Source organism: Gallinula chloropus (genome assembly GCF_964237585.1).
Source record: "Gallinula chloropus genome assembly, chromosome: 5".
NCBI classification, from domain to species: domain Eukaryota; kingdom Metazoa; phylum Chordata; class Aves; order Gruiformes; family Rallidae; genus Gallinula; species Gallinula chloropus.
The window spans coordinates 820,520-834,721 of NC_140090.1; the positions used below are offsets into that span (position 1 = coordinate 820,520).

The 14,202-nt window shown below is 51.0% G+C and overlaps 1 protein-coding gene across 5 annotated transcripts in view; it reads right to left on the reverse strand.

The window, feature by feature from the left end:
- The window catches only part of GPD2 (glycerol-3-phosphate dehydrogenase 2), a 57,813-nt gene that overhangs the window by 28,163 nt on the left and 15,448 nt on the right, over positions 1 to 14,202 (reverse strand). For all 5 annotated transcript variants that reach the window (XM_084265473.1, XM_084265471.1, XM_084265474.1 and 2 more), the window contains 4 exons: positions 9,007 to 9,178; positions 5,842 to 5,966; positions 4,783 to 4,880; positions 3,326 to 3,489 (listed from right to left, as the gene is read on the reverse strand). In XM_084265473.1, the coding sequence (XP_084121599.1) occupies positions 3,326 to 3,489; positions 4,783 to 4,880; positions 5,842 to 5,966; positions 9,007 to 9,178 (559 nt within the window). The remainder of the gene's footprint in view (positions 1 to 3,325; positions 3,490 to 4,782; positions 4,881 to 5,841; positions 5,967 to 9,006; positions 9,179 to 14,202) is intronic.

Consider the following 14,202-nt stretch of genomic DNA (forward strand, 5'->3'; position numbering starts at 1 on the left):
GTTATTATTTAATTAGTTATTATTATTTAGTTATGTATTTAGTTAATTAAGGAAGATGGAGAAGGGGCAGACAGAAGATAATGACCTGCTTTAAGGCTTAAATATATATATACACATATTTGCCACTATTTAGTGCTCTATTTTATGACCAGTGCTTCTGAAAGAACTGAAAGGAGTTGAATTCCATCTTATCATCCCCCTCCCTACCCAAAGTGCAATTCCCTTTCCCTCCTGTCCTCCATGCCCCCAGTTTCAGAGCATGGAAGTGCATCATTAAAATCCCTGTGTAATTGATTATGAGATCTGAGCTGTGCTCACTGAAACACATGGTCTTCAAGCAGGTTTGTTGTGGACACCACAACAGTCACCAGGTCACAACACAGGGTGAGCTGCAGGCTGGCCTAGAGAGGAGTCACCACAGCCCAGGCACGCTAAGGGTGGTTGACACTGAGGATGGGAAGTTTTTCTTCTGGATTAGGCAGCCTCAGAGCACCCAAACACCTGTTGTGACCTCTCAGATTGGATGCTCTAACCCTCCAGCACCACTCTGCTCTCTGGGAAGTGGGGGGTTGCTGCAGCTTCGAGCTGTGTTTGAAGTTTTTGGCTGAAAACACCTTTTCTTTACATTCTGTGTAAGAGTGTGGATAACTAAGTTGCAATCATAGAAGCAAAGCCAAGCAAGGCCAGATACACCATCAGGAACAAGTAGTTTCCTGGCAGCAACACTTCCAGCCCCCTTCAGCTGCCCTGGCCGAGTCGGTCGGGTGCTGCTGGCACAGCAGCCGCTCCTGTGAAGGAGCCACCAGACTGTGACACCCGTACAGCTACACAGAGAGACTGCTCTAACCTCTCCCACCAGCTGCTCAGCACCACCTCCTGTGTGTCCTGCCTGTCACATCCCTGTGTCCCACGTGAGGAGCTGTGTGCTGCCCAGGAAGGGAACAGATCCAGCACCTGGCACTGAGGCAGAGCTCTGTGCTGCTCCACAGGAGTTTTCCACCGAATCCCCTCCCAGCACCCTGGTCCTGAGCTTCCATTTATTGCAACGCTGCCTAGAACCATTCCTCAGCCTTGAAGTCAGTCCTCATGTTTCCTGGATCTCTCCTAACTGTGCATCTTTAGAATCCAGAGCACTACACCACTGCGATGCAGCCAAACTATCTATTTAACCAGAAAAAAGCTTCAATAGGTTATAAATAGATTTCACATTATGGTGCTCTTATCAGAAGTGTAATTACAGTCAAGAGAACCACTTTGTTCCTCCTGCATGCTCCTGGGATCCCTCAGAACAGTCTAAGGGGTGGCTTATGGTAATAAAAGGGTAGACCTGAGCTCCGCTACGTGTGCTGCACGCAGCAGCTCTCCTGACAGCCTGCAGGCAACACCACTACTCCCACAACAGAGCTTCCTCTGAACAACCTCTCCTTTCCTCCAGACCTTAAAGGTGAGATGAAGATGCAACCTCCAGCAGAGATAAAGGATGGGCTGAATTTTCACTCACTCCTGCACAGGGACCTGTGTCCATCTATTCCTACAGACGTGTTGGTTCTAGTTCTGCTGGGGTCAGTGAGAGACACCCAGCAACTACCAGCTGGGCTTTGCCAGCAGCCTCCCAAACACTCCCCAAGCTCAGTGTGCTCTGTGCAGCCCTCCTTCCTCCCCCCAGCACAAAAGGCCCTATTGATAAGCTGATGGACAGTTCTAAAAAGGGAAGAGAGCCACCTTCCCAATCAATTCTGTGAGAAGACCTTTCTGGCTGCCAACAGGTCAGAACCCAAGTCTCCAGGAAAAGCTAGCTAGGACTGCACCAGCACTGGAGTGGGACAGGTTTAAGCTATTGATTCCCTGCAGGGCTCCTCCAAGCCTGGCACCAGCCTCTGGCATTTCACCCTGTCCCAAGCACGTGGGACACTGATAATACCTCACAGGCTCTGCTACTGAGAGTTCTACCAGAACGCCCTGCCTTGGCAGGGAAGAGGAAGAGGACTGGGGAAGGGGGATACCAGCCTCACTAGAACACGTGGGCAAACAGCAGAGAGGCATGATGGAGTGATGGAGTGCTTTTCCTTCCCATCTGGCTACACCAGGATAACCAGGCACATCAGGAAGCAGCAGCACACCCTGGTACTGCAGCTTCCCAGTGTTTTGGAACTGTACACGTCCAGTACTGTTATACACTGAGCACTGACAGCTGGGGATGTAACCTGTGGTGTTGAGAAGCACTGAGCAGCCTGGGTAGAGCTCGAGACACTTGTGCATCACCACAGAGGCTGATAGTCCTGCCAGGCAGGTTCCTGGGCAGTCACCTGTGAAGTAAGGTGACTACACCTCCCTGCCTTCTGTCTCTGTGTCCATAGTGTCTGAGAGGGCAGAGCCAAGAAACTCTTTGCTCAGAAGATGCAGAGTGGCACCTCTTGCTATCCAGCCACACTAGGGAGCTACTAACAGCCCTGTTTCACAGAGCAAGGCACGAGGTGTACCCAGTGTTACACTACAGACAGGAGGAACACCCCTTCCAAACACGAGTGCACACCAGCACTTCTGACTGCAATGTGTGCTACTGAACCCTCATTCTGCTTTGAATGGACATCCAAAGGCTTCCAGAAGGTGGCTTGGTGTTCTCCCACCCCAACACCCTGCGTGTTACACACAAACACACCTCAAACAGCAGCTACCACAGATTAAATACCTGGAGCTGGAGGCGTTTTTCCTCTCATGAATTTATAACCCTTCATTTAAAGGGGCTCTAACAGAAACCATGTCTTACAGCAACCTCTGGTATTTGATTATAATTACACAGAACACTGTCTTTGCAGAGCAACCAATTTTATCAGTGATACAAAACCTAATTGCCCCCAGGCCTCACCCAGCCCAGCACAGGAACCACAGCCAGCAGCCAGGTCCTGCAGGCAGGCTTGAGGTTACCTCTGCCCTGAAAGCACTGCAGCAGGCTGGTTAACCTTACCAGGGCGATCACACTGTCTGACTTAGGATACCTCAGGAATCACAGAGGGTTCTCAGGAGCAGCCTGCAGCCTGAGAAGTGCAGAGATTTCTCACTGTGTGCAGGGACTCACCCCAGCACTAGAATGCTCTCCCATGACACTACACCTCCCAGCCAAGAAAGCGAAGAGATACTCCCTCTCCTGCACTCAGCAAGCTACTGTGGTGACAACCATCATTTATCTGCCAAACTAACGCTTCAGGTGCAAGTTGAACCCTCCAAGCTGTTGTTCTTCCCCCAGGCAGTCGATGTGCACAGCCTGCAGGCACACACCAGTGCTGCTCCCCCCAAACCACAACAGCCCCACGCGAAGGGCACGCACCGTCATAGTAGACAATCGCTCCCACCAGCTCGTCCTTGCGCAGCATTGGGAAGAGCTCCAGGGCTCTGGCCTTGCTGAGGACATAGCTGCTCTTCAGGCACTGGCTTCCAGCCACGATGTCGTACAGTTTGATTCCAAACCAGTAGTATGGTAACTGCCACCATCTGCAGGAAGAACACAGTTTGCCATGAAGTGAACCCCCCACACTAAAAGCACAGGCACACCCTGCTGCTGGGATACAGAGCGTGTTCACTAAGACAGCACGTTGTACTACACAAGCTTGTGGTATCACAGCATAACCCAGGTACCCAAGAACTCACACACTGCTCAGTGCTGCCTTCAACACCCATCTACTCACTGAGTTGCTCAAGCAGATTTAAGGCTTTATTGATTCTGGAGGTGGGATCACAAACTGGCTTCTTGTACTTCAGTGTAAGGTGAGACATTGAAACTGTGTGTTGAGGGAGGAGCCAGACTGTGTGTGCAAGCTGCAGGGCTTCCTCCAACACACCACTGATGCCTCCTGCATAAACAGGACCAAATAAGCCCAGCTGGCCCCAGAGCTGGATGAGCTCCAGCTGTTACACATCCCTTCACCCAAGGCAGTGATAAAACCAGACACTGAGATCACTCAGCAAAACCTCACTGCTCCTGAGGAGTCTGTACCAGTGAGAAACTGTTCTAAACACCTGGCCCAAATCACATCACCTCTGTCTCTCACAGGAGAAGCACAGAAGTTTGGTGTCCTCTCAACACCTGACTGCCACAGAAGGCAAATGCACCAACACAGGAACACTATGACAGTGTGTGCTGAGCACAACATTACCTGAATGGAGGCTGTAGCCAGCTGGCTGTTGGTCTCCTCTTCCAGGTAACAAGCAATAGTATCAAAGGAAACAGTCTCAAGTGGCACCAGGGCAGGTTTAGGTTGGAGATTATTAGGGACAATGCCTTCCCCCAAGGGTTGTCAGTCCCTGGACCAGGCTGCCTGGGGCAGTGGGGGAGTCCCCATCCCAGGGGGGATTTGAAGGGCTTGCAGATGCCCAGGGACATGGGTTAGTGGTGGGCTTGGCAGTGCTGGGGTAACAGTTGGGCTTGGGGATCTTAAAGGTCTTTTCTAACCAAACAAATTCTGTGATTCAGTGCACTGGAAAGAACAAGTAACTCCCTGGGAATGGGAGTTATTCCAGCTGCAAACTCCTCTCCTCCCTGCACAGGAGTGGCAGAAACACAGGGAACAGCAGAGGTCCAAGACACAGTCCTAGCCAGCAGCAAGAGCTGGTTGGTGCTGTAGGAGGATTTTGTGCTCCTACAGTACAGCAACACCCCACCTCCTGGAGGACAACACTGTGACAGGTCTGAAGATCTGCCTGGAAAGAGGCACCCAGGAGCCTCCCCAGGGAGAGCACCTGCTGGTCAAAAGCACAGCTAGAGCAGAGGGATTAAGCAGAGCTTACTTGTAAACAGGCAGCATTATTGGCAGGGGAGCTGACAGGTGAGGAGCGATTTCCAGCAGGTTGGCACGTTCCTCCAGTGCTTCTTTCACCATCTTGTACTGAAACACAGAAGTGTACATGTGACTCCCACTTCCTCAGCTCTCCAGTTCTCAGTAAGAAACAGCTTACCACAGCAAACCCCTCACAGAATTCACATCATTATCACTGTTCTTCAAAAACACACTGAAGTCTGATGAAAAAACACAGAAGTTAAGGGAAAGGTTTCCCAAGAAAACTAAATTTCACTGGATTCATTTTGGTGTGTTGGCAGGTTGGATGAGTAACTCTGAAGACAAAGCACAATAAGCCTTGTTACACCTGACCATGGGCAGGAGGCACCTAGGGTGGGTTACAACTCATCCCACATACAGCTTCTGTGCAGATTCCCACCACTAAATCAGAGTTGCAAGTGCCAATCAATCTCCAAATCAATCTCCAAATCAATCCATATCAATCAAATAGTTGTTATTTGGGGAAAAAGTCTCATTTCCATCGTTGGACAACCGTGGGGTTTAGGTGTTTGTCCCTGGGAAGCAGCACTCCTGTAGCAGTACTGTAACACTAAAGTGCCAGAGGTTTCAATGAAGAGACAAACCAGTTTCTCAAACCAAGACTGTCTCACTTCCACCAAGCCAAGAACATGTAAAAGCATTTTTACATAATCACCTGTTCACTGTATTTTCTTCCCAATTCCCAAACAGACAGGACAACCACCCCCCACCCCCTGATTCTGATAGCAGCAGGTATATTCTGAAGCCAGCCCAGCTCTGCCTGCCTTCCCCAGAAGGCAGACAGCCTGCAAGGTGCAGCAACCAGACTGCCCACAAACAAGTTAGCAAGAGGCAGCAGCACCAGCTCCCCCAGCCTGGAAAGCTCAACTGGAGAAGACCCTTTCCACGTGCAGCAGCTGTGGAGTAAAACAGTCAAGTACTGAGAAGATAAAGAGGAGACTGGGCTATAATTGGGACAGGGGAAGTGTCTACCAGCAATTTTTGCTTAACAACCAGCATAAACAATTACCTGCTCAAAATCCAACTTCATGATGGCCTTCTGAAGATACCTCACTCCACCGTGGATCAATTTAGTACTCCTGCTGCTGGTCCCCGATGAGAAATCATCTCTTTCTAGAAGGGCTGTTTTTAGTCCTGTGTTACACCAGAAAACCAAATTAACTTCTTAAATTACACAATTTGTATGTAATTCATTAAAGACACTTCTCTAGGGTAGAGACAATCACAAGAAAAATTACTCTGTACATGGATAAATTTGTATTCAAAGTGTAGTGCACTGTCTATATTGTAATGAAAAATTTTAGCCTCCTTCCTGAGGGAAAAGTCAAAACAGAACTTAAACAGAAGCACATTAAAACCTGGATATTTCACAATAGAAAGGCATTACAGTACATTATAGGGGCCACGCTCCCTCAAGCAAATTCTAGTTCGTATTCATAGCAGGGACAGAATATTTTCATGAGTACTTTTAACTCTTTGCAGCAGAGAGCTCTACACCTATCACACTAAGGGTTTACACAGCGTAGCAGAGGTGTGGACAGCTGGCATCTTTGCTTGTGATCTGCTCAAGGGGTGCCCAAAGCTCAAGCAGAGCCTGTCCTGGGCATGCTTGCTGCTTGGAGAGCTCTGAGAAGGTGGCACACAGCTGCCACAGGCACCTGCCAGGCACGTGGACGTGGCTCACAAGTGGGGCCCAACACCAGATGCAGCAGCTTCCCTGGAAGTGGAAGTTCCTCTGTGGTTTGCCAGGCAGGTGCTGCAGCTCAGGGCACACACACCCCCTCCTTCTGCACTCTGTGTGTGCAGAGGGCACACACACACCCTGAGTTAGGAGATGCTACCAGGTGTTGTGGATACAGCTTCACCCACAGACACACCCACGTGTTCCCTGAGCAGCACAGGGAGGGATAACCACACGTGGTTACTCTGGGGGTCACACAGACCCAGACCCATGGCTGTTTTAGCAGGGTAACAGTGTGCCTGTTCTAGCAACCCTGGAACAGGGCTGGTGTGCTGCTGCACACGCTGTGCTCCCAGTTCTCCTGAGGGCCAGGGAAAGGGGCAGGAACGCTGCTTCATCTGGATGTCCTCACAAAGCCAGGTGCCCAGTGCTGCCTATACCACTCTGTGTGATCTCCTCCATGAAGGAGATGCCAGTGCCCCCCTTGTACAGAGTCACCAGGCTGGAAAAGCCCTGTAAGCCCATGGAGTCCAACCACCCCTGTCCTGTGCTGACCCAGCTCCCTGAGCACCTCATCTCCCCTCTGTTAAACACCCCCAGGGCTGGGGACTCAGCCCCTCCCTGGGCAGCCTGTGCCACAGCCCCACAGCTCTGCCAGGGAAGAACTTTGCCCTCCCAGCTGGGCTGAGCCTAACATCAGGTTAGGTGAAAGAAAGAGTGGCAGGAGACTGAGGATACCCAGATGCTTTTTAATGGTGAGACACGGGCAGCAGCCTGGCCACGTCCTTCAACACGTACTGATGAGACAACCACCACTGGCCTCCAGCATCAGTAAACCCAGCCCAGAGAGGAGAGGACAAGCACACAGCAGCCTTTCACTGAGGCCACACGTGGAAGGACAGGCTCAGACACAGAAAGCAGCAGACCAGACCCCTCTGTTGCTGGCAGAATTTAAAGTGAGGCAGGCAAGGTAGGAAGTGCATTAACTCAGGGACACTGCTACCAAAACCAGCAGCAACACCGTGACCATGCACACCCAGGGAGCAGAGCATCACCTGCACTACAAGTTATCCCTTGGGTCTTTCCTTCCCCCTCTCCAAGGGGTGCTTTATGTTACTGGGTGAGGAACATACATTTCAACATCTCTTGGCCTCCCAAAACTTTTATGTCCTTAAACACCCCCCCTAATTATGACTGGTAACTTCCAAAGATCAGAGGCATTTATTTTTGTCAAGTGTGACTCAAGATGAATGGATACAACCAGGAATCATGTGGCACAGACAGATCAAACACACAAACAGCAAGATTTGTTGGTAAGGGAAGCAAACATTACAAGAGAGCAAGTTCCATGAATGAACAGCAACAACACACAATTCATTAACCAATTGCCTAGGAGTGTTTCACACTTCAGATACAGCCACAACAGCCAGCAAAAGGATAAACACAGATCACCTACAGTAACATCTGTGTGCTGTACAACTGCATTTTCTACCATGGTATGGCAGAGGCAGCAGTGAAAAGATCCCAAGCTTTCTTTACTAAAGCATGGGGAAAAGGTTAAGCAGCCAGATTTGCGTTTGTATGTGCCTACCAAGGATGCAGTCCTTGCCACTTCATCTGCTGCAAAATTATCACACCTTCTGGGTAAGTATTTTACAAATCAAGCTACAGATCCCTCCTGGAGTGAGGTTTTGCCTCTTTTTTCAGAGGTACATCTGTGGGTTACAGAACCTGAAGTACTTTATGGCTATTTATTGTTTCACACAGGTTTTCTTCCTTTCCCTTCCAAACCCAGGAACAAGGTCTACCAGCACAGAGACTAAGGCAGGTTGGTTCTCTCTGTACTGAAAATAACAACTGAGAGAACAGGTTCCCAGACAAGCTTTCCTCCCAAGTGTTCTGTAGCTTTTTGGGTGAGAGTTCTGGGGGAATATAGCACTTCAACAGAACGGGAGCTGATGCTGCCTCTCCCACAGAAAGGGCACCCATGCCTCCTCACCTCCGTGTCTGAAACCTATTTACACTGAACTTCTAAAGTGACTTGCTCTCCTTGAGAGCTGCCAAATTGGATTTAACCTGCTGGGCAGTTTCCACATTGCTGGGTGAGGGGGGGATGAGGGTCCTGCTTCACCACCCCCCAGCAGAGCTGTCACACACCCAGCTGACTGCCCGAGCTACTGCGCAGACAGATGTTGTGCATCCACCAGGCATCCCCTGACTGGCACCACACACATTCTGACCCTCCAGAAGAGACTTACTCTCCTCTTACCTTGAGTTTCCCTAAGTTATGGCTACATGTGAAGTGAACATCAATTCTTCTGTTGCTTAAGACAACCCCACTGGCAGGGCAAGGGGAGCACAGACCCCTGTACAGCCTCTGGCTGCATGGTGCTAGTGCTTTCCACTCAAAGTCCCAACAGACATCTCCAAACCTGCAGCTACGTGCTACATGTAATCCAAGAGCAAGGAGTCAGTTGCCTTTGCAAACCCTACCTCTGGTGACTGCATCTAAAGCACAGCCACATCCTGTTGCTCCTCCGCCGATCACCAGGACATCGAATTCACGTGTGGTTTGCAGTGCCAAGATCTGCTCTTCTCTGGTGGGGAAGTGGCTCTTCTTAGGAACAGTCACAGCTTCTGCAGCCTGGACGTGCACAAAGGCTCCCTGCAGAGAGGGAAAACAGTGTGAGACTCTCTTTATTGTGTATACACACAGATACACCCCACATCACAGCATCTTCTGTGGCCATAAAGGTAAACTCTAAGCATCTGAAGGAAGTGCATGGTCAAAAGATAATTAATCATCAAGACCAGCCCACAATCACAGATTATATTAACTATAATGCAAGTAGCTCACATAATTTATGGAGAGCAGCAGCAACCACTTCCACTGCACGTGTTGTAATTCAGTTGATAAGGCAAGTTGGACTAGAGGGAGTGCTTTGCTGAAGGTGAAGGATTTGCATCTTCCCAGAAAGGAAGTTGTTAAGATTTAGACCACCCAGAACTTGGCCAATTACACCCTGGGCCATGGGGTTACCACTGGCTTTCCCCAGGGCAGTGCTGTCCCAGGGCCAGCTCTGGCCAGCGCTGGGCAGGGCTCCGTGCCCGGTGTGCCAGCCGCTGCCTTCACACTCAGCCACCACAGCCCAGCCTTACTCACTGCCTGCAAACACACAGTAACGAAAGGCTTCCTAATCAGAGGCTTTTTAAACCCTCCACAACCCTCAAACAGATCTGTGCTGCCAGCCCCAGGAGCTCAGTCGGACACACACAGACAGCGGCGAGGCGGGGGCGAAGGGAGGCAGCGGTGAATCCTGATGAGCCTCCCCAGCACTGCCTGTCCTCACACACTGGTGAGGAGCACAGGACAGGCTCCAAAGTGTTGGCACTTCAAAGGAATTCGTCTCCCATGTTACTTCTCTGGCCAGTGAGTTCCCTGTGTCCCCTCCTGCCCTGTGCCCTGCACCCATCCCTAGCAGCACAAGAGCCCTGGCAGCCCCCAAGCCCCCACGCTGCTGCAGCTCCAGAGCACGTTTCTCCAGGGAGCGATGGGCACAAGGGGGTACCCAGACAGGACCCAGCCATTCCTGCCTCTGCTCCCTCCTCCGTGGCCAAAAAGGACCCTCCTGCCCCATGCAGGTTTGCTGTGAGCCCTCTGACTGCCCTGGCAGTGGTTTTCCCCTTGAATCCCTGACAGTGGTGCTGAGGCTGCAGCTTCCCAGGCTGCCCAGCAAGTGCTGCTCCCTGCACAGCCACTGGTTTTCCCTCCCTGAGCTGGGGCATTAGGCTGCATGTGAGTGCTGTATCGTTACAGAGCACGGACAGATTGCTGATGCCACCTTCCTACTGTCCCAGAAGATCACCCTGTAACTGGGAGACAACACTGACCAGAAGGAAATGGATGAGACCCAAACCACCCATGGCTTAGAGAGTGTGTGTCCATCCAGTTCAGCTACACACACCCAACTCTGAAACCTTAAACAAGTGAAAATCCACATCTCAAAGCTTGTTTCATGCTGTTTGCAGCCATGCCCCTTCAGCAAAACAAGTGAGTGCTCCAAAGATGCACCTTCACTCCCGAGAGGACCCAGGGACACCAGACTCAGAGTTGGGGAAGTACCACCATCCTCTGGCCCTGATGCCAGGTTGTGTTTTTAAACACATCAGGTACAACAAATGTCTCTCAGCAAACAGAGAGCAGAGTCCCAGGCAGATAGCCACTGCATGGCAAGAGCATGGAGATTAGCCCTGGAATATAAGGGAAGCGATTAGCGCCCCAGGAATTGATATAGATATGATTCATCTTGCTGTCAATTAAATGAGAGTGAAGAAAAGCTGCACACAGGGATCCCATCTGCAGCAACGTGATTAGTCTGGCAGTGAACAAGTATGTTTACTGAAATAAGCAATTGCTGTTTATATCTACAATTTCTCAGGCAAGAGTTCCCTGAATGGTTTTGATTACACTCTTAGTGAGGAGGAATTTGGTTTGGCAGTTTGAATTCAATCATGAAGTTATGGAGTGATCTAGTAATCCATAAGCAAGCACTCTGTTCATTTGCTAATGTAAATCTCCAGGTAGGTTTGCAGAGTCAAATTCATCATCCTTATTCATTAAAAAAAGGGGGGGAAAGGAAGTCATGAAAAACACCAAAGCAGCCCTGATGCATTATCACGTTATCACACTCTGCTGGTCAGTAGGAATTGCCCATCAAGGTAACCCAGCAATGTTCCCACACACCAGGACTGCCTGGTGGGCTTCACAAGGCAAGGACAGCAGCCTCCTGCAACTCCAAACCAAAGCAGTGCCTTTCCCTTCATGATTACAGTGTGGGGAGGGAAGGGGGACACACCAAGAATAAAAAGGAAGAAAAAAAAAATCACAGAGTCACAGTCACAAGGTTGGAAAGGCCCTCTGAAGATCATCAAGTCCAACCAATCCCATCCTAAGCTAAAGCAGATCCCTGAGCACCTCATCTCCCCTCTGTTAAACACCCCCAGGGCTGGGGACTCAGCCCCTCCCTGGGCAGCCTGTACCAGGCCCTGACAACTCCAGGTCTCCAGTTCATACTTGGCACGTTGAAGAGCACTTGGTGTGCCAGATCACAGCCAGCATCTCCAGGAGCCTGGAGCCTGGCCTTCCCTTTGCCTGCCACCACGGGTCTCAGCAGTGCTGGGGACACAGCCTGGCTCTGTCAGCTCTTCCATGAGTGAATCTGAGGGTCCAAGGCTGGATCTACCAGCCACACACACAGCCTGGGCATGCCGTGTCTCTGCGGGTCCCACCTCATCCCAGATGGCATTTTTCTTTCCAGGAGCTCATGACTGGCAGTGCCCATGGATCTGAGAGCTCCCATAGTGTGTAAGATGAAGTGTCTGAGGTCCAGCAGCTGTTGTATCCTGTCACCACAGGTCCCTCCCTGCTCAGCAGCCTCAGGGGTGTCAGACCCAGCACACAGTGACACCATGAGCCCAGTGTGTCCCAGGCCACACTGCCTCACGTGCTGCTGCAGGAACGTGCTCCAGAGCCCCAGCACACACAGGTGTGCACAGGGAAACACCCTGGGGGAAAGCAGGACAGCCCTGAACCCAGGCAGCAGCTTATTGCCACGGTGTGAATGCTTTGTGGCTGCCTGTATACAGAGAAGGTGAAGAGGCAGAACTGTGCCAGCCTCCTCCCACTCTCAAACCTACCAGGGACAGCCCACACTGGAAACTGCCACCCACATCACTGAGAGCAGACAAACCACTGCTGCACGCTCGAGTGACAAGGCCAGATCACCTCCCACCCTCTCTCAAGGGCCAGAATGTGGCTGCCCTTCAGTGCTTCCCCCAGAGTTACCTGGGACAGGCAGGTTTCACAAACACCAAAGGCAGGTGGATCCACTGGTCTCTACTGGGGAGCTGGTGCCCCTCACTGCAGGCTGCTAGCCACATCAGTCTGGGAGCGAAGCAATGCCAACACTGGTGAGGAACTGAGTGTTTTATTTCTGTCTTACTATGTGATGGCTTCTGCTCTTGAAATAACAACAGATTTCCTACAATGTGTAGCCAATTAGTGCACATCTTGGGGCGATATCCTTCCCTGGCAGAGGGAGACAAGCTCTTTGCCCTAGCACACACTTGATTGGCAGGCATTATTAAAGAGAGGACACTTGGGCTGGGGGACATGCCCACAGCTTAGATATGTCAACACGACAAATGGACTGTCCTCTTGGTGTCAATCCCTCCAGTTATGTTCCACCTGCTGCCCTATATTAGGTGTTTAAGGCAGCAGCTTTAAGGGACATCACGTGGGGAGTGAGAGAGTCCCCCCAACACAGAAACAACATGCTGTTCACTTGACAGATCCATGTGCTTACACACAGGCTGGAAGCTTTCAGATCCTTGGTAGGCTGGTCCTACACAACAGGTCCAGAAACTGGGACAAGCAGTTACTTCACTGACACCATGACCACCTCCTGTAAGGCTCTGGGGTTTAACTTGTCTCTGCAAATCCACAGGGGCCATCCAACAGCCATCCCTTCCCAGGAAAACAGGGATTCCCTGAATCCTGGTGTACTGTGGATACAGCAAGTGGGCTATCCAGACTGCTGTTCCCTTCCAACTCCTCTTTTCAGAGTCCTAAACTCTGAAGCTGCCATTTCTGACAGTAGTGAAGCCAGATTGTAAAATCCTGTGATAAAGCCTCCAGAGAAAGTCAGGAACAGCATCCCCAGCTAGGTGCAAGACAGGCAGCCCAAGGGGAAGCTCGCTTGAAATGTGAGGTTTTCTTTTCTGCAGTGTTTTTTTCTGGAGCCAGAAGGATCCTGGCTTATCCACTCTCCAGCTAGGTTCCCCAGAAATGACTCATGTCCTTTGTTTTTACAAGACCTCAGCTGCTTCTCCTGCTCCCCATGGAAACTGCCAGAAGACCCAGATCACCCTTTATTCAGAGGCAACACACACCTTCACGGGGTGAAGACTGTCTCCCATCACCCACTGTTCTGCCTCCAAACTAGACCATTAAGCTCCATTTCTGCTCCTGTTTTCAGTTTGCCCAATCTGAATGGCAACTTGTAGTAAATGTGTGGTAACTGAGGCGGTTCATGGAGTAACAGCTTGCCTAGACAAAGAGCTGAGTGCTCACACTGCTGAGGGGAGCAGCAGAGAAGTGGCTGTGGAAGGAGCGGCTGCCCACGTAGCTGCTCAGACTGGGACCCCCTCAGAGGGAGCTGGAGGTCGCTCCTTGGGCTGCAGCTCTGGCTGCACCTCCTTCAACCATCTTCTGGAACACTGACTGCACGTGTTGCAGCCCCACAGCCCACAGCCATGCCCTCACACCCATCTCCTCAGCACAGGCACAGCTATTTCAGTCGGCTAACACACAGCACAGCTGCACTGAAGGGGCATCTGCCTGCTGAGAGACAAAGGCAGATGCTGATCCACACCAGCTCTGCCTGAAAACAGCCCACAACTTGTGCTCCTTTTACTGATTCCTCCTTGGCTTCTGCACTGAGAAGCGAGTTAAAGAGCACGGTGCCTCCAGCTCTCCTGAGAGGAGCAGGTGTGCCAATGAAATCACCTCCCACAGTGAGCATCAATCCACAACCCAACACTGGGATCTATGGCACCTCTCTCTGCTGCCACTGCTCCACCTTAGCAGTGAGTCTCCAGCATCATCCCTTGCTGCTGGGGGGATTTATC